The 26239-nt window shown below is 37.7% G+C and overlaps 1 protein-coding gene across 25 annotated transcripts in view; it reads right to left on the reverse strand.

The window, feature by feature from the left end:
• The window catches only part of Luc7l2 (LUC7 like 2, pre-mRNA splicing factor), a 64057-nt gene that overhangs the window by 2431 nt on the left and 35387 nt on the right, over positions 1-26239 (reverse strand). For 13 of the 25 annotated variants that reach the window (XM_006990424.4, XM_076566472.1, XM_076566461.1 and 10 more), the window contains 6 exons: positions 24451-24549; positions 21403-21513; positions 19045-19188; positions 16455-16631; positions 15464-15555; positions 2998-3189 (listed from right to left, as the gene is read on the reverse strand). In XM_006990424.4, coding sequence (XP_006990486.1) covers positions 2998-3189; positions 15464-15555; positions 16455-16631; positions 19045-19188; positions 21403-21513; positions 24451-24549 — 815 coding nt within the window. Of the gene's footprint in view, positions 1-2997; positions 3190-10609; positions 10640-15463; positions 15556-16454; positions 16632-19044; positions 19189-21402; positions 21514-24450; positions 24550-26239 lie in introns of all 25 variants that reach the window. The other 12 variants (XM_076566464.1, XM_006990421.4, XM_006990420.4 and 9 more) reach the window with 1 other exon arrangement.

Below are 26239 nucleotides of genomic sequence, written 5' to 3' on the forward strand. Positions count from 1 at the left end.
AAAATACTACTGTAACCAGTTTTAAAAATATAGATAAGGAGAACATTGTAGTTTAGATATAAAACAGTTCAAAAGGCTCATGTACTGTTGACTTGAAACTGGTGGGTGGTGCTACAGAAAACTGATGAGGTCATGAAGCTGGTACAATCAATGAATTAAGCCACTCTAAGTTCATAACTAACCAGCCATTATGAGGTGGATTCTGGCAGGACGAAACAAGTCAAAAGAGGAGACTCTTACTCTATCTTGTGCCTAACACCTTGTTCTCTCTTTCTTCTGCCAAAAGGTGAACCACTTGACTCCATTACAGGCTACCTGCCCTGGCATTCTGGTTCACCAGGCATGGGCCCAGAAGCAATTCAAAAGTGGCCATGAACTGAAATCTCAGAAAACCTGAGATAAAAAAATCCTTTCATAAATTGTTTTCAAGTGCTTTGTCATAATACAAAGATATGGTAACACAGATGATTAAAATAAAGGTTTGAAAAATTAACACCAATTTAGAGCATACTATTTGAGATTTTATAAGCCTTTTCCCCCTTTTGTTTTGTTTTCTGAGTCAAGGTCTTTCTCCCTAGCCCAAACTGGCCTTAATTTGTGGCAAGCCTCCTGACTCAGCCCTAGAGTCTTACTTAGCATTACAGGAGCTCTTGCTTAATAAGCATTTAAAAAATAATATTAAGCATATTCACATTCCAAGTCTACACAAGCCATCTCCAAAGCCTCTATTAATGATGATAGAAATGATCAATAGAACAATGACATTAGATGCTGGCAAGTCCCTGAGGTCAGTGATAGTAACTGAAAAGTGAAGATAGGAATTTATGTTTGTACAAGATCACAAATACTCTACATGCAGACAGTTTCTTATGTGTTGCTAATGAAAGCCTAATAAGCCAAATATTCCTATTAACTATTTAATGAAACAGAGAAAAACAACAGGATATAATTAAATTATTGGGCAACGACTACCTGACAGAACACCCGAAAAAGCACAAGGTTGCTGAAGGTCTTCACTGACCTGTGGGAACTGTTGCCAAGACAAGGTTCATATAGATAACTCACTTGTAGCAGAGACCAGTACTTACTTCACAGCAAGGGCAATAAAACAGCAAAATGTCAAGACTTTTCAATGGACTCTCTTTACCATCAAAAACTAAACTCACATATATACCAATAATTTGATGTTTTATATATATGAAATAACAAGTAACAACTACTTGCTTTTTTGTTAAAAACAATGTTGTTTTAAAAGTAATTTGAATTCCAAGATATGAAATACTCTTGAAAAAGCAAAATTTTAATAGTTTTACAAAAATAATCCTCTTTTGAACATGCTGAGTATGGTGGGAAGTTTTCCTATGTAAATAAACTTCACAAGTGCAGGAAGCATCAAGATGACACAATGATAGGACACGACTCCCCACCCGTCCCTCCCATTTCCACCACCAATAGACATGTAAGATCAACACCAAAAAAATGACAGCTGGGCAGGTCAACACAGAATCATCTAGATCCTTTACCACCTAGCTACACAATTCTCAGATTAGTGTGCAGATTTCAAATCATCAAGATCATTAAGAAAATGTTTATTTCTGAACACTGCACTGAGGACAGCCTCTAAATTCCAGTTTCAAAATGTGAGAAAGAGACCTACAGGTATTTTCCTACTTGTTTAATTACAACCATTTATTCAAGACTGAACCATTATCTGAAACCATTTTTAAAAATCATTATGAAATTTTCACTATCTAGATTTATATAATTTGCCCTATGATATCCAGTTTAGCTCTTTATAATCTGTGGTCAAGTATGTTCCCACACAGAAAATGCCTTATAGCATCATGAATATGGTTGTTTACATACACTATTATTTCTTTGCTAATTTTAAAACTAAGCCTAGCACAGAAGAAAGTTAAATAATTCTTAAAGCCAGGCACAGTGTTATACGCCTATAATCCCAGCACTCAAGAGGAAGCTGAGAAAAAAGGATTATGAATCTGAGGCCAATTTGGGCTACATAAGACCTTGTCTCCCCGACCATTCCCCCCAAATTACCCCCCCCCCCCAAATAAACTAGTTAGAATCACTTCAAGGGCTACTTAGAACAAGGACAGAAATATATCAAATAAAATATTGATTGGAAGCCTATTATGATTTCAGAGAAGGGGTAATTAGGCCTAAAACAAAGATTCTGCCAGCTCTCTGTGGATTCAACTATGAACTTTTATGTGGAGTAAGCCACAGAAAGCCTAAGACTAGTAACTAGGCACACTCGAAGTGTTTCTCCTACATAAACCTAAGCATGGTTGTTGAGGGAAAAAGTAATTTTAAGAATAATTTATGTTCCATAGGATTATCATGTGACCTGAGTTTTGGGAGTTTAACAGCTCCACTACATTCTAACCCTTAGTCTGCTCTCATTGCATATTTTGAGGTTTCCTGCTATACTAAGAAGTGCTGTAGCTTCTCAAAACTCAGAATCTTCCCATCACACTAAAGATGAACACAAAAATGTATGTTTTATACTGCAGATTAAACAACATAGTAGAATATGTTTGCTCTTTAGAAGTGCACCAGCTCCAAGTTTGGAAAACAGGCAAACAAAGCTAAATAATTCTTTTAATGAAAGGACTTCACAGAGCCCCTAATTTGTTAATACATATTGAAAAACAAACAAAAATCCCCAAAACCTCATGAGTACCTAAAATTATTTGCCTGTAAAGTAGGTTTATCAGCATCCCTCCCACCTCCCCAACATCCCAAATAAAGAAAAGCAATAACCTCTGCACATACTGGCTCCAATTTCTCACTCTGGCTCACACGGAACTCTGCATGAACTACCCATACAATCAGAAAAAATGCATACACCTACAACTGAGTACATATCAATACCAGGTGCAAGTTTCAAACCAATAATCTAAGCATAAGTAACATAAGTAAACAAAAGGCTAGACATAAAGGTAGCTCCTCATCCTCTGTTCGGCACTTCAGTACCTCCTCTTGGATCGCTCTCTGCTCCTATCTCTAGAGCTGTGTCGACTTCTCTGGTGGCTGCGGCTGCGGCTTCGGCTACTGGAACGGGACCTGTGGCGATGTCGTTTCTCCCGAGACTTGGATCGAGTCCTCCTCTTGCGTTCTCGTGACATGGAGCGAGATCGGTGTCTGCGATGCTCTCTGGATCTAGATCTACATGAAAATAATTTATTTCACTGTTAGTGCTACAAGTTTTTCTTTAAGAAGAAGCTGGTTTCCTTTTTTTCCTTTTTCAGTGATGTGTGGCCAGGAAATGATGGTGTGTGCCTTTAAACCCAGCACTTGGGAGGCAGAGGCAGGCAGATCTGAGTTCAAGGATAGCCTACAGTCTGATCTACAGAGTGAGTTCCAGGATAGCCAGAGTAACACAAAGAAACCCTGTCTTGAAAAAAACAAAACAAAACAAAATACCAAACAAACAAAGTGATGTATGTACTCATGGGCATATCACAGGACATAAGGAGAGATTAGAGGACAAACTTTTGTTGAGTCTCTCTCCACAATGTGAATCCCAGGAAATGAACTCAGGTTATCAGGCTAGGTGGCAGGTACTTTAACCAACTGGGCCATCTTGCCAAGACTGCGAAGTTAACTCTTCAGTTCAGATTTCAATTCTATTCTAAACAAACTACATGAACAATGGAAATACACTGCTAGTATATTAATGACTAGATACTAGAACTTCAAAATAAAAAAACTACAGCACCAATTCCCAGAAATACCAATACTGTATAAATTTATGTCAGTTAACTAGGGATTTAGTGAAAGGGGGATATAATGTAGAAATGATGAGGATGGATCATTGAATCTACTTTTAAACAATTACTGATCTCAGATATTTTACATTGGTATGGATCTTTGTATACTGATACAAATTTAGGGTTATTTTTGTCATACTGTGTATGTTTCTACTCTTTTTTAAAGTACTGTACTCTATGCAGTTCATTTTAAAAGGTTATGTAAAGTTTTGGTCTTTGAAAGCTATTTAGGATATTAAAGAAATACAGGTTAGTAGTTATTCATCTCTAACAATCAAACTTAAAGTTATGTTACAAATGTTTTCAAGGTCAAACAGACATATATTTTAAGTAGATGGTCTTCAAACACTGCAAAGATCTGTTTTAATAACATAAGGCTTTTCACAACAATGAGACACATCTGCTCCTGGCAGCACCCATCTACTTCATAAAAAGATGATGAGCGCCGGGTGGTGGCGCACGCCATTATTCCCAGCACTCGGAGACAGAGGCAGGTGGATCTCTGTGAGTTAGAGGCCATCCTGGTCTACAGAGTGAAGTCCAGGAAAGGCGCAAAGCAACACAGAGAAACCCTGTCTCAAAAAAAAAAAAAAAAAAAAAAAAAAAAAAAGAAGAAGAAGAAGAAGAAGAAGAATGATGAGCATTGAAGAACCTCCATATAGTTTGCTTTCTTTGTGACAAAATTGCCTTTGCCTAGACTGCTGACAGTATGCTGCTCAAACTGGACAAGCAGGACACAATAGGAAGTGAATAACAAACTTTGCCAAGACAAGGTAAGACAGTCCTTCAAAATTCCTGCAGGCCAAAGATGGATGCCTCAATGTTACAGAGGAACCTTGGGTGACTGTACAGGTAGCCAGATGTCTCTCTGTCATTTCTATAGTTTTGGAAGTTGTTTGCTCTACACTATCTGATGACTTAAGTACTATTTTATCCTTTTCGGGTGTCTAATGGAGTTGAAGACAAGACAGTTATAGTTACAGATTTCTTTGTTACCTAATTTAAAAAAACAAAAACCAAAAAACTTACCAAAGAGATGTAAAATATATAGGTTGAGAAACATAAAAGCTTAAGTTGTTTATCTAAAAAGATGTTTTAAGATCTAAAAAGATATTTTCAGGATGGCAATACAAGTTATGATTAAAAAAAAAAAAACGGTTTAGGTATAAAAGTTTGGAACATGTAATTCTTAATTTCTCCCCCCGGAGCTGAGAACCAAACCCAGGGCCTTGCATTCTACCATTGAGCTAAATCCCCAACCCCTGGAACGTGTAATTCTTAATGTGATAATTGTTCTTATTGAATATAATTTTATTGTGTTAAGAGTTAAAACCTTTCCTTTTTATTTAGACAAAAAGGGGGAAATGTGGAATCATCTTTTTGTACACCGTGAAGATGTATCACTCTGACTGGTTTAATAAAAAGCTATAGATAGGCAGGATTTCCAGTCACAGAGGACACTGGGAAGAAGGGGCAGAAATAAGGGAACACAGAGGAACTAGGAAAGCAGAATGAGCAGTACAGAGGTGAGGTAAACAAGCCTAGGGTGGCACGTAGATTAATAGAAATGGGTTAATTTAAGTTATGAGAGCTAGCTAAAAACAAGCCTAAGCTATTGGTCAAGCTTTCATAATTAGTAAGTCTCCATGTGGTTATTTGGGCGCTGGCAGGCGGGACAGAAATAAACTCACTACAACTGTTGCTCAGTGATACAAAACTTACTTAACACCCAAGGAGCTAATAGGATCCACCCCTACTATTAGACAGAAAAAAAAAAGCTAAATGGCTAAAAGGTAGAGAGTGGATCTCAGCACACACCTATAAACCCAGCTGAGGGCAGAGGAAGGAGGGTTGGCTGATAAAACACAAACCCCAGATTCAGACAATACCAAAGCACACTTCTGACTTTCACACCACACATACATACACACATACTCACACATACACAGGTACAAGCAAAACACATACACACATAAAAATAGTAATAAAAAAAGACTAATCAGGGGAAATTGTGGTGGCACATTGAATTTGAGGCCAGCCAGGACTACATACACATAGTGAGACTCTAAATAAGCTGTATCAGGGGCTGGAGAGATGGCTTAGCTGTTAAGAGCACAGGCTGCTCTTCCAAAGGTCCTTATGAGTTTAATATCCAACAACCAGATGGTAGCTCACAACCATCTATAATAGGATCTAATACCCTCGTCTGGCATTCAGGCATACAAGTAGACAAAGCACTCATACTAAAAAAAAAATTTTTTTTAAAGCTGTATCAGGAATATGAAAGAAAAACAAAGGCAACAATCAGTATTACCACTTCACCTCAATTTTTAGATTTTTTTTTTTTGCATACTTAAGAAATATAGGGGGGGCTAAAGAGATGGCTCAACAATACATGCTGCTCTTCTAAAACCGAGTTCAATTCCCAACATGTATATATCACCACCAAAAAAACCAAGCCCTGCCCACCAAAAAACAAAAACAAAAACAAGGAAAGAAATTAAATGTATCAGATGCGTATGAAATAAAGAAGGAATGATAATAAAGAATATTTATGGATAAACCATCCTTTATTTGAATTATATTTTGACCACTGAATTTTTGAATGCCCATAGTAAGCCAAAAATTACAATGTAAACAAATATAATTTGGGCATTTTACCAAAACACGTATGTGTGTGGTGATGTATGTGTGTGTGTAATGAGGATGGGACATAGCATGGAAAGAACAGAAACGTGAGGGAACACAAGAAGATGAAAAGTATACCGTTTGTTTAAAGTCACTTTAAGAGTGAGAGAAGGGGTGATGTGGGTGACGCATGTCTGTAATCTCAGCATTGAGGTAGAGGAAGTAAGAAGATTGTAAGTTCATGGGCAGCCTAGGACACTATAGCACATGTCAAAAATACAAAAAAAAACAAAAACATCAAAATGTTTTAGGCTGGATTGTGTTGCTATTTTTGCAAACAGCTCCTCACAAACATAAAATGGACAAATCTTATGGCATATAAATTGTACCTCAAAAGTATGGTTAAAAACGTTTCAAATTACCATAATGTTATTTTCTCATAACTTCAAAAGTGTAATAATTGTGTGATAGTTTGTTTTTAAATTAATATTTTTGGGCTTTTTGTTTTTTAATTTGATAATCTCACCATGTACCAGGCTGGTCTTGGACTCTCAGAGATCTGCCTGCCTCTGGCTCCCAAGTGCTGAAACTGAAGGTGTAAGCTACCACACCTGGCTACAGAAGAATTTTCATTAAAAAAAAAAAAAAAATATATATATATATATATACACACACACACACATATATATGTATGTATATGTATATGTATATGTATATGTATATGTATATATATTCATTTCATTTGTATGTGTAGGAGTGCTTTGCTTGAATGTCTGTGCACTATATGCATGCCTGGTATACACCAAGGTCAAGAGAGCACTGGATCCCCAATAGCTGGAATTAGGGACTGCTATGATCTGCCATGTGGTTGTTGGGAATAGAAGCTGGGTCTTCTACAAGAACAAATGCCCTTAAGAACTGAGTCATCTCTTTATCTCCTATAGAAGAATTTTAAAAACACTTAGCTCCAGTCTGTATTATAGTCAAATAAAGGTACATATTATACACTTCATGTCTAACCACAATTAAATAGTTTCTTCAACTAAACACAGTTATTTCTCATATAGCCAATGGTGGCCTCAAACTTGCTCTGTGTAGCTGTGGATGACCTTGATTTGAACTCCTGGATCTCCTGCTTCTGCCTCTTGAGCACTGGAATTACAGGCAAATACTGAGGTTATAGGAATGTGCTATGACACCTGGCTTTGAAGAACATGTTTCTAAAAAGGGACACGGGAAGGCTGTCTATCTGTCTGCCCATACATCCATCATGAGAGAAAGGTCAACCTATTTACCTATGTATCTGTCAGTCTGTCTGTATCTCTCTACCTCTCTACCTCTCTACCTCTCTACCTCTCTACCTCCCTACCTACCTACCTACCTACCTACCTACCTACCTACCTACCTATCTCATGAGATGAAAAAGCAACAGGAATGATGGTACATGTCTTAATTGGCACTTGGGAGGGACAGATAGGCAGACTGCTATGGGTCTGAGATTCATCTTGTCTACATGAGACCAGACCAGACAGGGCTACACAGTGACACACTGTCTCCAAAGTAAAACAGAGATTAGAGAAGTGGCTTAATGATGGAGAGCACTGGCTGCTCTCAAAGAAAACCCAGGTTCAATCCCTAACACCAACACGGTGGCTCACAACTATTTGTAATTCCAGTTCTGTAATCTGGACACCCTTTTCTAAATTCCATGGGTACTAGGCATACACGTGGTACACATACATACAGACAGACAAAATAATCTAAAAGAAAAATTAAATAAAAATCTACTCAAAAGAAGTTTATCAAATGGTATTTTTAACCACTCATTTTGACCTAGCTAACCTATTTCATCTAATATATAATTTAATGCAACTTTAAAATGTCTAGATAATAATTATTCATGCAAAATATACTTACTAGGTACGTAGCCCATTGCACCTTTTTAGTTACAAGGGAAAAGGAATATTAAAATAAAATCAAGTCCCTGAACTGTTGGAGATTATAATCTAGAAACAAGTCTCTAGAGATCTACCTCTAGTAAAAAAAAATAAGTAAATGGAGAAACGGGTAGGAATAGTTTACATAATGCAGGCAGAAAAGGATTTTCTGACAGGATGGCATATGAGCAAAGACTGAAAAAAAAAGAAGCAAATCAGCCACCATAGTGAATAGCACCCAGGTATAAAGTCCTGGAATGAGAGCAAGTTCAACATGTTGAAGGCACAACAGAAAAAACCTGAATGGCTACAATGAAATGAGTAAAGAAAAGCAACACTACAGTTTGACAAACATGAAGATCAGTATTTTATCATTCAAACCAGGAAACTCTAAGGGGTGTATTACACAAAGTAAATGGGGGAAGTATTATTGCGTGACAACAAATATAAACAACTATCTCAAGGTACGTCACATACATAGACACTCCACTAAGGATACAGTGCCAGATGTAGTGGTACACAGCTGTAATCTCATTGTTAAGGAATATAGAGGTAGGAGGATAATGAATTCAAGCAAGACCCTGCCTGGAAAAAAAAACAATTAACTAGTTATGTTGACACATGCCTGTAATCCTTCCTAACAGTGCCAGAAGACAAACTGGAGCCAAGCAGGGCTACACAGTATCAAAAACAAAACCAAACAAAACCCACACAATAACAACAAAATCCCCAGCTAGCTGGCAAAACTATTTGTATTTCCAACATGTATGTTAAGACATTGTCTCTTAAATGGACCACTCAAATTGATTTCTTTTTTTCAAACTTTAAAAAATAAATCCTGGGCTGGAAAGATGGCTCAGCAGTTAAGAGCACTGGCTGCTCTTCCAGACAACCCTGGTTCAATACCCAGCCTTACATGAACAGCTCACAACTATGTGTAACTCCAAGATCTGACACCTCACATAGACATACATGCAGGTAAAACACCACATAAAATAAAAATTAAAAAAAAAAAATTCTGTCATATATTTACTGAATTTCTAGAAGATTCTTAAAGAAATAGCTCAGCTGTCTGTAGGTGCCATGTCAGGCTGAGAAGGTGGCAAAAGAAGCCCCTGAAACAGCCCAAGAAGCAGGCCAAGGAGATAGACAAGGAAGATAAGGCTTTCAAGCAGAAACAGAAAGAGCAGAAGACCTGGGTAGTAGTAGTGGTGGTGGTGGTGGCGGTGGAGGCGGCGGAGGCGGAGGCGGAGGCAGTGGCGCACGCCTTTAATCCCAGCACTTGGGAGGCAGAGGCAGGCGGATCTCTGTGAGTTTGAGACTAGCCTGGTCTACAGAAAACCAAAAAACCTGTCTCAAAAAACCAAAAGAGCAGAAGAAACTCGGGGAGCTAAAAGCCAAGACCATGGGGAATGGACCCCTGGCCACAAGTGGAAATAAGAAATCTGGTAAAAATTAAGAGATTCCGCCGGGCGTTGGTGGCGCACGCCTTTAATCCCAGTACTCGGGAGGCAGAGGCAGGCGGATCTCTGTGAGTTCGAGGCCAGCCTGGGCTACCAAGTGAGCTCCAGGAAAGGCGCAAAGCTACACAGAGAAACCCTGTCTCGAAAAACCAAAAAAAAAAAAAGAGATTCCTCATATCTGAGATGATGGTGACCCTCTTCCATTCTTATTTAAACATCTGGATTCCCTGCCATAACATCTTTGCCACCTACAGCAAGAATGAAGTGTTATCCCGGATGCTGTTGTATATTGTAATAAACTTTTGCAGTAAATACATAAGTAATACAAAGGCTCATCGTCTCTAGTACTCAGCAATTGCTAGCTCAGCTGTAAATTTAAAGTAAACCCAGTCTGAAATCCTACCAGAGCCTGCAGTTTCGTCTTTGTAGGACTCTGAATTCTCTATCACTTTGAATTAAACCAATTCATTTAAGGAAAAACAAAGAAAGAAAAAAGCTCAAATCTGAACTAGCAAAAAGTCAATGATAACTTTTCTTTCCAAGACAGGGTTTCTCTGTGTAGCTCTGGCTGTTCTGCAACTCACTCTGTAGACCAGGCTGGCCTTGAACTCAGAGTCACACCTGGCGTCTGCCTCCCAAGTGCTGGGAATAAAGGTGTGTGCCTCCACTGCTAACTCAGTCAGTAATAATTTATTGATCTCACTGAAATTGGTAAGATATATAACCTAAAAACCACACATTTAAAAAACACAGCTTCACTATTTTATCCATCTTCTACAGTACCTACCTTTTGGGATTCTTGCTATGTGAGCGGGACCTAAAAAAAGAATATCTACTTTTAGAGAAATGACTATATAAAGTTTTTATGCTGGCACAATATGCTGGTAAATGACATTCTTCTTGAGTTCTGATTTTCACTTCTATAAAAACAAGTCATGTACTTGTGGATCCTCATCTCCTCCCAGCAAAAAAAAACTCTATAGAATTCTGCTTAGAAAAAAGTATGTACTTAGAAAAGAATATACTTCTGGAGACTGAAACTATGTGCTTATCACAGAAACAATTCTTCAGAAACCATTTCCTGAACGAGAACAACAACAGAAAAAAACAAATAACAACAACCAAGGCTTTTTTGTTATCCATTTACATGAATTATATTCTTTAAAAAATTATTTGTGTGTGTGTGTGTGTGTGTGTGTGTGTGTGTGTGTGTGTGTGTGTGTACACGTACGTACGTACACATGTGAATCTGGGTGTGCATGACTCAGGCTAGATGCATTGGATCCCCTGGAACTGGAGTCATAGGAAATTGATATTTACCTAATGTGTATGTATGCTGGCAACTGGACTCAGGTCCTCTGGAAGAGCAATACATGTTCTTAATCACTCAACTATCTCTCCAGTCTCAAAATTATTATATTCCTTTTTTTAAACGTGTGTGTTTGTCTGCATGTGTGTATGCTATGTGTGTATGTTAACCATGTGCAAGTCTGAAGTCAGAAGAGGCTGGATCCCCAGAACTGGAGATATGGATACCTGTGAGCCACCATGTGGGTGTTGCTTTTAAATTGCCAAGCCATCTCTCCAACTTCCAAATGATCCAGCCCCAGATTATAATCTTATATAACTAACTCCTTACATTTGCCAGTACAGTGATAGTACTCAATAAACAAACAATTCCAAATACTTCAGGGGTGCATATATAATAGCAAATATATTTTAAATTATGATTTGAGTTGTATTAACTATGGTTCCATCCATTCACTGTCTGTGCAACCAGGGGAAAGTTATATATCCTCCCTTAGTTTAATCTATCATTTGAAAGACAGAAATAGCAATATAAATGTCATTAGGTATAAAATGTCCCCCAAAAGTTAATGTGCTGATGATCTGGTCACCAACTGGTATATCTAATCGTCCAGAGCTAACTGGATCATAAGGGCTATTATCCAATCAATGGATAATAATCTACAATTTTTTTAAATGTGTGCATGTATACTCCATGCACGTGGATACCTGTGGAAGCCAGAAGGTGTTGGATCCCATGGAGCTGGGAGTTACAAGCAGTTGTTAACAGATCAATGTGGCTGATGGGAACTGAAAATTTTCCTAGAAGAGGGGCAAGCACCCTTAGCCATCTCTCCAGCCCCTAATGACAGATTCTTAATTTGATGGTACTGTTAGGTTATAGAAATCAGTAGGTGAGACCTAGTTCAAAGAAATGGGTTCTTTGAAGGGAAGATCTTACGTCTGGACCTGTCCTGTCAACTTATTGTGTTTGCCAACCTTGCAGTAAGCAGCTTTTCTCTACCATGACCCTTTGTATCTTTCAGTCATCATGATGTTCTGCCTTAACCACAGGCCCACAGCAATGGAGCCAGTAGACCAGGTGCTAAAACTTCTGAATCCATGAGTCAAAATAAATCTTTCTTCTTTTAAACTGTTTCTCAAGTATTTTCTGACAACAATGAAAACCTAATACAGATCAGATAAACTAAGGCAAATTTCTTAACACAGAGCCTGGCATATAGCTAGCTAGTAAATGACATAATTTTTTAGTTGACTATATCAGAAGAGACTACAAACCAGCTTGTGTAATTTTACACTGTTTTATAACTTTATTTTATGAACATATTTACAGTACTTCCTCAATTTCACAGCATTTAAAGGAGAAAACTGCTTCGACTTTGTTTTGTTCTGAGGCAGTCTTACACTGCAGGCCAGGCTGGCTTTGAACTAGATATTCTAATGAATGCTAAGATTAGAGATATGAACCACCACACTTGCTTTGTTTGTTTTTGGGGAATGAGGACTCACTATGTAACTTAGGCTGGTTCCAAACTCTATATAGCCTAATCTAGCCTCAAGGCTGCGGGTCCTTCTACTTCAGATTCCTGTGTGCTGGGATTACAGGTATGCACCACCATGCCACCACATTCATCCAAGAGGGTTATACTTTGCAATCAAAAGGAGTAAGAGGTGATGGACTTTCTCACCATCTACAAATATTACAGTCGTATAACAAAAAAAAAAATATGAGGTAGCCAGGTGGTGGTGGTGGTACTTGGGAGGCAGAGGCTGGTGGATCTCTATGAATTTGAGGCCAGCCTGGTCTACAGAGCAAGTTGTAGGACAGCCAGGACTACACAGAGAAACACTGTCTCAAAAAACAAAACAAAAATAAAAATAAAAAACAAAAAATGAGATCGTTTGACTATGTCAGTTCAAACTTAAATTGATAATTCCAACACTATATAAAATGCTTATCTACACTATTCTAAATAATGCAATATTGAACAACATCCTGAGAAAAAACAGCCTAGGACTAAGCATAGTGACAGACTGCTTAAAATCTCTGCACTCAGGCAGTTGGCCTGGGTTACACAACAAGACCTAGGTTTAACAACCAAATAAGCTAGATATGGTGGTATGTACACTTTAAAGAGGCAAGCGGCTCTCTTTGAGTTCAAGGCCAGTCTGTTCTATAGAGGTCCAGAACAGCTAGGGATACACAGAGACCTTGTCTCAATAATAATAATTAATAATAATAATAATAATAATAAAGCAAAGCAACAGGAGACTGTCTCAATAAGGTGAAAGACAAGAACCAATTCCAGAAAACTTCCTCTGACTTACATACACACACACACACACACACACACACACACACACACACACACACACACACACACGAGAGGTACTGACACCGCCACCCCCCACAAACAGAAAAAAACTTGGGGGGGAGCACATAACCTCATACACTAAAAACAAAGAGGTTAAGTCCTGAAATAAAACTTGTTAAATGGAAAACACAGGGAGAAATGGTGAAGGGGGTGAGACAGTTAAGAAAAGTAGAGAAAGAATTTCTCAAGACAGATGACACAGCACTGTACTGTTTTGTCCTTAAAATTAAAAAAGGCTGCCAACTAAAAGCCCATGAAATGGCTCAGTAAAAAGCATGGTGGCCTGAGTTCAGCTCCCATAGTGAAAGTCCTGACCTCCACTTGTGCAGTGTGACACATGTGTGCGTGCCATGTGTATGATCAAGCGCACGCATGCACACACAGCTATGTAACACAAAATAAAGTTCACCTAAACTGAGAATAATATGCTCAGAGCTTCTGAGTTACCATGATCAATAATTAATTATCTTAGGGACTTACAGTATCTCAGAGAGAAGGTACTTCAATTCCAAAGACATAAAGCAATCAGGAGAATGCTATTGTGGTATGGCTGTCTATTATAAAGTGCTTAAAGTTCTTAACATGTTGCCAATGGGTACCAAAGACTTACGAGGATGTTTAAACACTCCAAATATGAAAACACTAATTTACCAGTTAATACAAGCAGACTTGCTATATAAGTTAATGAATTTTTATAATTTATGGCTCTTCTGCGAAGGGTGGCTCAGGGGAGGCAGAGGCCAGTCTGGGTACACAGGATAGCCAGAACTACACAGAGAAACCCTGTCGTGAAAAACAATACAAAATCAAAAACCAAAACAAAATAAAATAATTTATGACTTCTACAATTGAGAAGATAGTAATAGCTTAATATAAAAACAAAAACTCTCAAATCTTTCCTCAAAACGTATAAAAGGTGTCATGTTAGAGTGCTTGCATGCACTAAGCCCTGGGCTCAAGGCCTAAGACTACCACCAAAAAGAGAGAAAAGGCCACAGTTCTGTGCAAAAAGGCACAAATCAAAATCTAACCTAGTATAAGAAAAAAAAAAAAAAATCAATGGGTAGCAAGAGGTTTACTGTAACTCATTCAACTTTAAAAGACACAAGACAGCCCTTATTTGCTTTCCCACAATCTTGAAAGAAATCACATCAGCTCAGTTGAATGGCTAAGAGCTGTTAAAGGTTGAACATCCCCAGCATGAAAATGTAAAATTCAGACATGATAGACAAAATCTAGGATTTCTGGATCTTCATATTTTAAATTAGAGATGCTAAACAAGTAATGCTTATTTACTCACAGACTCTCCAATTCAGAAACTTCAAATTTTGAAACATTTCTGGTTTAAAGCATTTTAGATAAATACAAGCTATTGAATTTGTATTATTTCTATTAAAATGGTCTTGCATGGTAATTTTTTGTTTGCTTGTTTTTGTTTTCCAAGACAGTGTTTCTCTGTGTAGCATTGGCTGTCCTAGAACTCACTATGTAGACTAGGCTGGCCCAAACTCAGAGATCACCTGCATCTGCCTCCCAAGTACACTGGGATTAAAAGCATGCATCAACACAGCCAAGCCCTACTAATCTTTTGATTGGCATTTTTCTAAAATGTGTTTGACCGTCTCATTCTTTCTATCTTCATGCCACTTAATATCTCTAATTGTTTTTTTTTTAACTATTACATTTTAATTTATTCTGTGCGCCCCCATGTGCCACAGTATGACATGACATGCTATTAGAGGTCAGAGGACAACTTTTGGGAACTGCTTTTTGTCTTCTACCTTGTGGGTCCCTGGACTGACTGCCACCATGCCCAGCTTGCATTGTAACATTCTTTAAAGGCAAAAATTTCAAAATTCCTATGCCCAGAACCACCTTAATAGCATCTTCAAGTCATACTTCCTTCAGGCTGGAGATTGAGCTTCAAAAACATGCACTATTTCTGATGCCATTCATACCTCCTCAGTTTCTCCCGTTCTTCTCTCTCCCTCTCTTCTCTTCGTTTCAGACGTTCCTGGTTTCTTTTCTCCTGCTTCTCAGCTACAACTCTCTGTAAAATAATAATAATTTAAAAATCAGTTGTAAATTTATTGGGCAAATCTTTACCTTAAACTATATGTTTTCCCATATAATACAATTATATGGGAAACTATATGTTTTCCCATATAATACAATTAACATAACTTAAAATTTTGTCAGGTACAATTATTAGACTTCCAAGATGGCTTTCCATAATTGTGGAAAACATGTAAAACTTCACGTTTCAACATTACTTGTTTTTTTCCAAGCATGCTGAGCTCCAGCCCCACCCACAACATTCCTTATTGACATTTAAAAAAAAAAATCACATCTAAAGGATAGAGAAATGGTTCAGAGGTTAAGAGCACTGACTACTCCTCCAAAGGTTCCGAGTTCAATTCCCAACAACTACATGATGGCTCACAACCACCTATAAAAAGATCTGATGCCAAGCCGGGCAGTAGTGGCACATGGCTTTAGTCCCAGCACTCAGGAGGCAGAGGCAGGTAGATCTCTGTGAGTTCGAGGCCAGCCTGGTCTACAGAGTAAGTTCCAGGACAGGCTCCAAAGCTTTACAAAGGAACCCTGTCTGGAGAAAACCAAAAAAATAAAAGATCTGATGCCTTCTTCTGGAATGCAAGCAAACATAACAACTGTATACATAATAAATCATAAAAAAAAATTGCATCTACATGATCTTCCCTCTGTTTCTCACCATTATAATACCTTTTAAACAGAGTCTCAATACTGTTGAATCAGAAGAAACACTACTATTCAAAAACTAACTCTAATTACAGTAGTAGGCAGGCTAAGACAAGAACTTTCAGTAGTTCAAGACCAACCAGAACTACACAGCAAGACCTTGTCAATGAAATCAAAAGAAAACTGATAGAGTAAATAGAGTGAGCGATATTAATTTACACAATGTACCTTTAATTCTTCAAGTTTCTCTCTTATTTCAATAAATCCCAGGTGCAGTTTACCCCCAAAATGATCAGCAAGTCGCCTGTCATTATCATGAAGACCTAAATATGCAGAACAGACTTCACAGACTCGAAGTTTCTGCTGCTGGAAACTGGAAGCTGGCATAGAATTTCGATAAACTTCCTAAACAAAAGTGAGAAAAACAATGATCACACAAATGTCCTTAAAAGTTCTCTAAGAAAAATATACTATATATGCATACAAAATGTTGTTCTAATAACTCCTTTGAAAGAGAGCTCTATTGAAGGTCAAAGCTTCACCTATCCTTTACTCCCCCCATCAGCAAGACAATAGATGAATTGTTAATCTTCATCACAATTCTGATGACTTATTCCCAAACCTTACATGGTGTTCATCAATGAACAATACAGAGGTAAATTTATCAATCTACTATCCTCTTTTCCTTTACTAAGATAATTCTGTTTTCCACATATGTCTATATACATGAATGTGGACCCACATGTCAGTTATGTATTTATGTACACACAAGTATACACACACACACACACATATATGAATTTAAAAATATTATAAAGGTGGCGCACACCTTTAATCCCAGCACTCGGGAGGCAGAGCCAGGCAGATCTGTGAGTTCGAGGCCAGCGTGGTCTACAGAGCAAGATCCAGGACAGGCTCCAAAAGCTACAGAGAGAAACCCTGTGTGGGGATGGTGGTGTGTGGGGTCGGGGAGTGGATTACAAAGGGGATGGAGAGGTGGCTTAGTGGTTAAGAGCACTGGCTACTCTTCCAGAGGAACTGGGTTCTATGCTTAGCAGCTAAATGGCAGCTTAAAACTATCACAACTCCAAACCCAAGGTAAATGCATACTGCAGTGAAGGGGGAGGATATAAGCTCAGTGGTTGAGTGTTTGCCTTGTACTTAAATGAAGCCCCAGGTTCAACCCCAAGGGAAAGGAATTATGTGAAAATAACTAACATGCATTCAATGCAGTAGGCCTTTCTCTTTCTCCAGCTAATATTTTCTTGATGTCTTAGGGTCATCACTATGATATAGGTATTATATAGGTGCTGTAAGGAGCAATGACGAGTTTTTCCTTTTATCCTCCTCCTTCTCAATTTGTCTTCTTCCGGTACTAAATACTAACATTGAGACTACAAATATGCTAAAGAAGTTACTACAATTGCTTCTTTCTGCTCTGCTTCTCCACACTAGTATGAAGAACAGAAGTAGTAGAACAGAATAGAAAAAGAGAAAAAAAAGAGAAAAAGAATATGCATGTACTTAATGTGGGAACTCAAATTACTCAGGATCAGAGAATCTTAGCTTACTTTACCCAGCAGGGCTGCATAAAGAGATGATTTGGTCACGGGTGTGTTTACCAGGTGTTTGGAAGGGTCTACACCTGGCTGTACAGTGTGCTTTGATCTTGCAAGGGGGAAGTCTTTTGCCTCTCCCCTTGGCATTGTTATAAAAAGCCCTTTTCAATAAAGGACAAGGCTGTTGGTATTGATCCAGGCCCTCCCAAAGCTATCCCATGTTTCTTTCTTCTCGTCAGCTAGGTCTCTCTATCTGATATTTCCTCATTCCTCTCTCCTCCACCTAAGAACCCTTTAAAAGTGGGAGCTGGACTCCCACAACCCAATATCAGTTTGAATGATAGGGCTTCCTTTTTAATCTTGTCACAACAGATCCTGCCATCTTTTTCTTTATTTCAAGACAGGGTCTCAATAGATAGGTCGGTTTCGTTCTAAGAATAAAAATATTTTAAATTGAGGTTTAAAAACTGAAAAACAAAACAAAACAAAACAAAACAAAACAAAACCAAAAACTGCCCAGAGTTGAAAAGCTAAAGATCATCATGAAGCAGTCTAGATGTCATCAGTTAAGGCCAACAGAAACAATAGCAAAAGACTGCATATACCAAATACATCTGAATTTCTACATATGGGGGGGGGGGTAATACCAATCAAAACAGAATTTGTTTACATGATGTTACGACTTTTGGCTTCTGTCATAACATTAGAATGAGAGAAGGCCCCTAAGAAATTAGCAGATTTATATTGTTACGGTAAGTAAAACTGATGAGGAAAAGGGTAGGTAGCACAGTGTATATAGGTGGGTTTTTTTAATGTGGGTAATTGGTTTAATGACATTTATGAGTTATAAATTTCAATATAGCTTTGACACCAATTTTCTAAAACCACTTTACAACAGAACCCAACATTAAAACAGCTAGTACTTAAATATTCCTAAATTGATTTAAATTTTCTTTAATAAAATTTTGAATATTTTCCAGTTAAATATATATTTACCACTATTAAGAACTTATCTCTTGCTGGGTGACAGTGGTGCACGCCTTTAATCTCAGCACTAGGGAGCCAAGTGGATCTCTGTGAGTTTGAGGCCAGCCTGGGCTACAGAGTGAGTTCCTGGACTGGAACCAAAACTACACACAGAGAAACCCTGTCTCAAAAAAAAAAAAAAAAAAAGAAAGAAAGAAAGAAAGAACTTATCTCTTTCCAAGACAGTTGTGTCTCAAAACAGAACAAAAAAAAAAAAGGAAAGGGAATTTTACCTCTGCTTCTCTTTTCTTTGCCCGTGCTTTCTCTACTTCATCCATTACTTTTTGAGATTCTTCCACATTTCCTTCAGCTCCTAGTTGTTCCACTTTGGCCAACAATTTACCTATTTCTTCATTTAACTCATGAACACGTTCTGCCTAGGAAAACAAAAGAGAAGATCATGAATGAAAAGCTAAAAAGATGACTCAGCAGTTAAGACCACTGGCTGCTCTTCTAGAGAACCTGGATTCAATTCCCAACACCCACATTGTAGTTAAAAACCATGTGTAACACCAGTTCCAGGAAAGCCAATGCCCTATTCTGGCCTCCACAGGTACCAGGCCCGTGTATAGTGCACAGACATACATGCAGGCAAAACATGCATATACATATAAAAAAAAATCAAAAGGAGCATAACAATGTATTTCAGAAACTCATAAAAGTCCCAATGAAGATCCATTTATGAAGCACGACAAGTCTCGCTACAGTCTAGGCTGGACTCCATTCCTAATCCTCCTTCTTGTGCCCAAGTACAAGTATACATCACCACACTCAGAAATGAAAGTTTAACTTAATAGAAACATAAAATCTTAACAAAGTAGTATTCGAATAATATTTACTTCTTAAAGTGTCCCCAATGCAAGACATTCCTTTTCTCAAGGGTTCTAACTCTTTTATGACTATTCTTTCATAAATGTGTTTTCTTTCAATTATCACTGAAAGATTGTATTAATAGCCAAAGATCAATTTTCCTGCATCTGCCCCCTCAAAATTGTACTTTGACTCTAAACTTATGCACACATTTCCTTTGATTATGGCAATGGAGGAGAAGCTTGTCCTAATAAACAGCTTGAAAAACATTGCATAACTGTGTATGACGCTTCTGTCTCTCTTCAACCACTAAAAACATTATTAGCCTAGCCCTCAAGGAATGGCTCAGTAATCTCTAAGGTGGCAGCAGCAGTTCTATATGCAAAATAAAAGCCTCAGTAACCCATTTAAAAAAAAAAAGAAAAGAAAAAAAACATGACTAGCCTAGCCCTCAAAGAATGGCTCAGTAGCCTCCAGCTGACTATAAAACATGTGCCAGGACATCCCTGCTGACACAAGAGTACTGTGCAATCTACCTGATCTATTACATGCAGTGACATGAGTCACTGAATTTGAGGTCATTAGCTTACTTCTTCTGCAGTGATTGATGACCAATGTAATAGGGCACAACCAATACAGGTCTACAGAACCTAATCACTTGTAGATGGCTTAACCATGATACATGATCCCTTATATCAGTGGTTCTCAACCCTCCTAATGCTGCCTGTCACCCTTTAATACAGTTCCTCATATTGTGGTGACTCCCAAATGTAAAAGTATTTTCATTGCTACTTCAGTACCTTAAACTATAGTGGTAGCTACGCAAGCTTATGTATGTTAAAAGCAAAAGAATCAGGGACCAAAGAGATAGTTCAGTGGTTAAGAGCACTTGCTACACTTATACAGGACCCAGATTCAGTACCTTGCATCCCTATCATGGGGTCCACAACTGTAACTCCAGTTTCAGGGTTCTAATTCACTCACTTAGAATGACATGGGTACCAGGTATGCACATGTTGTACACACATAACCAAAAGCAATAAACACTCACACACATAAAAATAAGTCTTTAAAAGGGGGGAAAAAAAGACAAGCAGTGGTAGCACATGCCTTTAATCCAAACACTTGGGAGGCAAAGGCAGGGGTTATCTGGAGTTCAAGATAAACTCACAGATAAACTAAAACTAAATAAAGGTGCTATGCATATATTTATTATATGCAAACGAATGCATGCATGACTGGCAAATTCTGAATAAAATATAATTATCAATATTACTTTGTTATACTAGTTTTTAACATTTGAGTAGGTAAAAAATAATCCATAGAATTCTCTACTTACGTTTACAATCTAATTATTGAAAAATAAAAAAGCTGGAATGAGCCAGGCATGGTGGCATATGCTTTTTATTATTATTAATCCTAGCACTCAGAGGCAGAAGCAAGTAGATTTCTGTGAATTCAAGACCAGCCTGGCCCTATACAGTAAGTTCTAAGCCAGCAAGAGGCTACACAGTGAGACCATGACTCAAAAACACCAAAAAGGGGGGGGGGGGGGGGAATTGGAGTGAATAAAATGGGTTACAAACATACTTTATAGTCCTAGCACTCATGAGGCAAGAGGCCGAAGTAGGCAGGTCTCTGTGAATTCAAAGCTGGTCTACAGAGTGAGCTCCAGAACTGCCAAGGCTACAAAGACAGACCCTATCTCAAACAGTAACAACAAAAACAAAATAAAACAAAAAACTTACGTTTTGAACTAATGAAATGACTAAAATTCTTACCTTTGCTGCCACTTCAGCACTTATCTCCTCTTGAGTTTCTGCTAATCTTTTCTTAGACACTTCTGTTCTTCGATCACAATCTGCAATGAATGACTGCAGATGATCCATGGCCTGGAAAATTTAATATAAAACAATTACTGACACAAAGTCAATGTATCCAGAAATGTCTTCACTAAACACTATATTCTGGGTTAGGGGATGAAGCCCTAAGTATAGAAATGCTTTCCTACTATGTAGGAAGCACCGGGTTCAATCTGCTCTACTCCTCCCTGCGGCTCACCCCTAAAACAAGAAAAAGACAAAGCTGAGGAATTGTTAGTGACAGAACACTTGCCTAGCATGTGTGAGGGCCTGGTTTTCAAGTAATTATAAAAAAAAAAAATTAATTAAAAGAAGTCCAGAGGAAAGAATCTTTAAAAACTTCAAAACAATAATTTTAAAAATTTTCATTCTTAAAAATGTTATCATAGAGCGGGGGTGGCGCATGCCTTTAATCCCATCAGTAGGGAGGCAGAGGCAGGCGGATCTCTAGGAGGCCAGCCTGGTCTACAGAAAGAGTTGTAAGACCACCAGTACTACACAGAGAAACCTTGGTTCCTAGTATCCACACGTGGCTCACAACTATCTGTAACAGCAATGCTAGATTATGATATTGTTTTCTAGCCTCAATGGATACCAGGTATGTGCCTTATAAATTCACACACACACACACACACACACACACACACACACACACACACACACACACACACACTCTATTCAAACATATAAAATAAATCAAAAAATTAAAAATGAATAGCAGAAGAAACCATAGATGAGAACTATTTTCAGGTCAAAATAGAAAAGATCTTGCAAACTTAAAATAGGTATTATAAACACTGATTAGAGAGTATAACTAAAAATACTATCTAAAGGCAAAAGTCACCTGAAGAAAAATAAAATAGAAAAGTATATTTATAAGCATGCTTGAGGGAAAGGACCAATTTTCATAATTTTTAAGAAGTTAATATGGGAGCTAGACAGAGCTCAGAGGTTTAGAGCACTGACAGCTCTTCCAGAGGTACTGAGTTCAATTCCCAGCAACCACATGGTGGCTCACAACCATCTGCAATGAGATCTGATACACTCTTCTGGCATACTGGCATACATGCTGGCAGAACATTACATAATAAATAAATAAATCTTTTTTTAAAAAAAAAGTTAATATAAGTCAACTAGAAAACTGATAACACTCAAGTTTAGTCAACTCAGAACAGCTGCCATTATACATGATCTTAAATACATTCAGAGCATTCACACTCACTTCACCCATAAAAATGCAAATTGAAACTCCATTCATATTCTACATTTAGTTTATCAACAGCGACTAAAAATGTCTTGATAACACCATGTAGCCCACAGTAGGAAAGTCCAATGTATTGCTTAGAAATAGTAAAACTTTCAAAAAGAGCAATTAAGCATTATCTGTAAAAATTACCTCTTGGTTCAGCTACTTTTCACCAATAATGCAGAAAGACTGAAAATAACCTCAATATCCAACCACAATGTTCAACAGTTCTATTGTACCTTATGGCCAGACAGTATTCAAGTATTTTTATACATAATTTTCATTTCCATAAGCAAAAGTTCTTGGATGGTCAAGAGAATCAGAAGGGCCTATATACTGCTATCTTCAACTAAATAAAATTACCTAATTTCACTGATAAAGAGCACCATTAGACTTTTATTGATCATTATGTCTTATGTACATCTATTTCATAAAAATGCAAAGTTTAAAAGATGGTGTATTCTTTAAAACATTTTGTATAATTTAATTTATATCTATTTTTTAAGCTATTTATTTCATATGAATGCTTTGCCTACATATGTATTTATATGTACCATGTGTATGCAATGTGCCTGCAAACATCAGAAAGAGGGCATAATACCTCCAGAACTGGAATTATGCTTTGTGAGCAAAAATGTGAGTGATAGGAGTTGTACTTGGGTTCTCTGCAAAAACAAGTGCTCTTAACCACTGAGCCATCTCTTCAGTCTCAAGTTTCTCTATTTTTATAGAAGAAATGCTTCTATATAAAGGACAATATTAAATCACATTTGTAACTCTGATACCTAAACAGTATTTTCTATTTCTTTTACTATTTTACATTAAAAACATGGACCTGAGGCTGTAGGGGTAGCCTCGCAATATACAGTGCTTTCCTACTAAGAATAAGGCCCTGTATTTCATCCTGAACTAGAGAGATCTAGCTAGTGATCTATTAATACAGTAGAAGTATCTATTAATGGAAAAATTCAAGAATTTTTTTTTTCCGAGACTTTAAATACAACAAAAATGGGTGGCTTACATTTGTTGAAACTGCTACTTTCTTTTCTTTTTTTAAAGATTTATTTATTTATTATGTATACAGCATGTATACCTGAAGGCCAGAAGAGGGCACCAGATCTCGTTACAGATGGTTGCAAGCCACCATGTGGTTGCTGGGGATTGAACGCAGGACCTCTGGAAGAACAGTCACTGCTCTTAACCTCTGAGCCATCTCTCCAGCCCTGAAACTGCTATTTTCTTAATCACTTTTACTTCTGTTGGGAAAAATAAGCTGATTTTTTTTTTTTTCAACAGAATCTTTTTTATCTAGGTGAGTAGCACTTGGAAGGCAGAAGCAAGTTAGATCTCTGTAAATCTGAGGCCTGTCTGGAGTTCCAGAACATCCAGAGCTATAAAAGACCCTGTCTCAAAAATATGATTTTTTTTATTTAATAAAACAAAAACAAACCTCTTATTCATTTTCATTAATATTCAATCTCTTATATATTGAAAATTGGGAGTCAGGGCTAGGTCAGTAGTAAAGTGTTTGTCTACTAAGTTTAAGGCCATAGCTTTTAATACTTAGTATTACACACCGAGAGGAATGTATATTATCTCATCCACATATTAATCATCATAGAATCACAAAGATACCTTCCTAAGTCTTTCTTCCTAAGAGACATTAATTCATGTTCAAAATATTTTTCCTACAATGTAACATGAAAGCAAAAATCACATACATCAAGTTCAAAGAAAAAGTCCTGTTCTTTGGATGCAATTTCATAATCTGCTCTTAAAGCCAGGTCATGGACTTTCAGGCATTCTCCAAGATCCATTCTCTAGGAAAGAAAAGAAGACATTACACTGAAAATATACATAATAAAAATTCATCAATATAACAGTTCTCTTCAGAATATGTGTTAAGTCATATATAGTACACTTCTTCATTTAATGGACCTTCAAAATATAAATCAGACAATTAGGGCTGAGGAGTTAATTTGGTTGCTGAGTGTGTTTATCGGGTGTGTACAAAGTCCCGGGTTCAATCCCTTAGCTCTCCACAAACTGGATGTAGTGGTACAGACCTGTAATACAAGGACTCTGTAGATAGAGGCAGGAGGATTAGAAGTTCAAGGCCACCAGACACACGTACATAGCAAGTTCAAGATCAGCCTGAGCTCATACATGAGACCATCTTGCAGAAAAAAAACAACCACCACCACCACCCCGCCAAAAAAGGCTATGAAAAACAACTACAAGTTTTAATAAATTAGTAATACTACCAATACACTACATAGGAGGTTTTTTGGAACGAGATAGCCAGAAGAAGACCACTTGCTATGGTGCATATGTGGAGGGTAGAGAATAACATGTGGGAAATAGTTCCGTCCTTCCATCAATCCTGGGGATTGAACTCAAATTGAAATGAGCCATCTCGCCAGCCCAGAAAAATGTTTCTAAATGAGAATGCATTTAAACTGGACCTACAGAATGAGAAGCAATTGCTGGGTATTACAGCAAGTACTTGTAATCCTAGTATCTCAAGAGTCTCAGGGTTAGATGGGCGGTGGTGGCGCACACCTTTGATCCCAGCACTAGGGAGGCAGACGCAGGCGGAACTCTGTGAGTTCTGGTCTACAGAGCAAGTTCCAGGACAAGCTCCAAAGCTACACAAAGAAACCCTTGTCTCAAAAAGCGACGGCCCCCTCCCCAAAAAGTCTCAGGGTGGGGCTGGAGAGATGGCACAGTGGGAGTGAGAACACCAGCTGCTCTTCCACAGGACTTGCATTCCATTTCCAGCACCTACATGGCAGCTAACAATCATCTGCAACTGCAGTTCCAGGGGATTTGACATCCTTTTCTGGCTTCTTGGGCACCAGGCATGCAAACATGCAGACCAACTATTCATCAAATAAAAATGAAACTTAAAAATAAAAGTCTCAAGCTGGATTATCTCATCACAAACAAATGTTCAATTAAGTAGATAGACAGAAAAAATAAGGTAAGGGAAGGAGGAAGGAAAGAGGGGATGAGGGGACAGAACTGTAGTACTATTACAACCGCACATAGTGGGACATTCCTGCAATTTCCTACAATCATAGCATTTGAAATGCTGAGATAGGAAGCTTGCAAGTTTGAGGCCAGTAATCAGTCAGTGTTTGACCCACACTACCACCAAAAGCAAAAAAAAAAAACAGCTAACAAAACAAAATCCCATATAAAACAGCTAATATTACTCAGTCATAGGAAGTTCCTACAGGGAACAGTGTTACAGTATCTACTGCACCAGTCTGACCACCAGTCTTAGTTTTATATACAGAATCTAAAATGACTCAGCCAATCATGCTTTTTATTTTTGCCAATAACCTCTATATGTATGAAACACAGTCATGAACAATCATTTTGCATAATATCCCAAACTAAAGACAGTACATTTAGCAGATCAAGGCTTTGAAGGATTTTTTAAAAAGATTTAAAAGGCTATATATAGAGTGGGTAAAATTTAAATAAATATGAAGTCACACAGTA

The sequence above is a fragment of the Peromyscus maniculatus genome, chromosome 3 (genome assembly GCF_049852395.1).
Source record: "Peromyscus maniculatus bairdii isolate BWxNUB_F1_BW_parent chromosome 3, HU_Pman_BW_mat_3.1, whole genome shotgun sequence".
Classification (NCBI taxonomy): domain Eukaryota; kingdom Metazoa; phylum Chordata; class Mammalia; order Rodentia; family Cricetidae; genus Peromyscus; species Peromyscus maniculatus.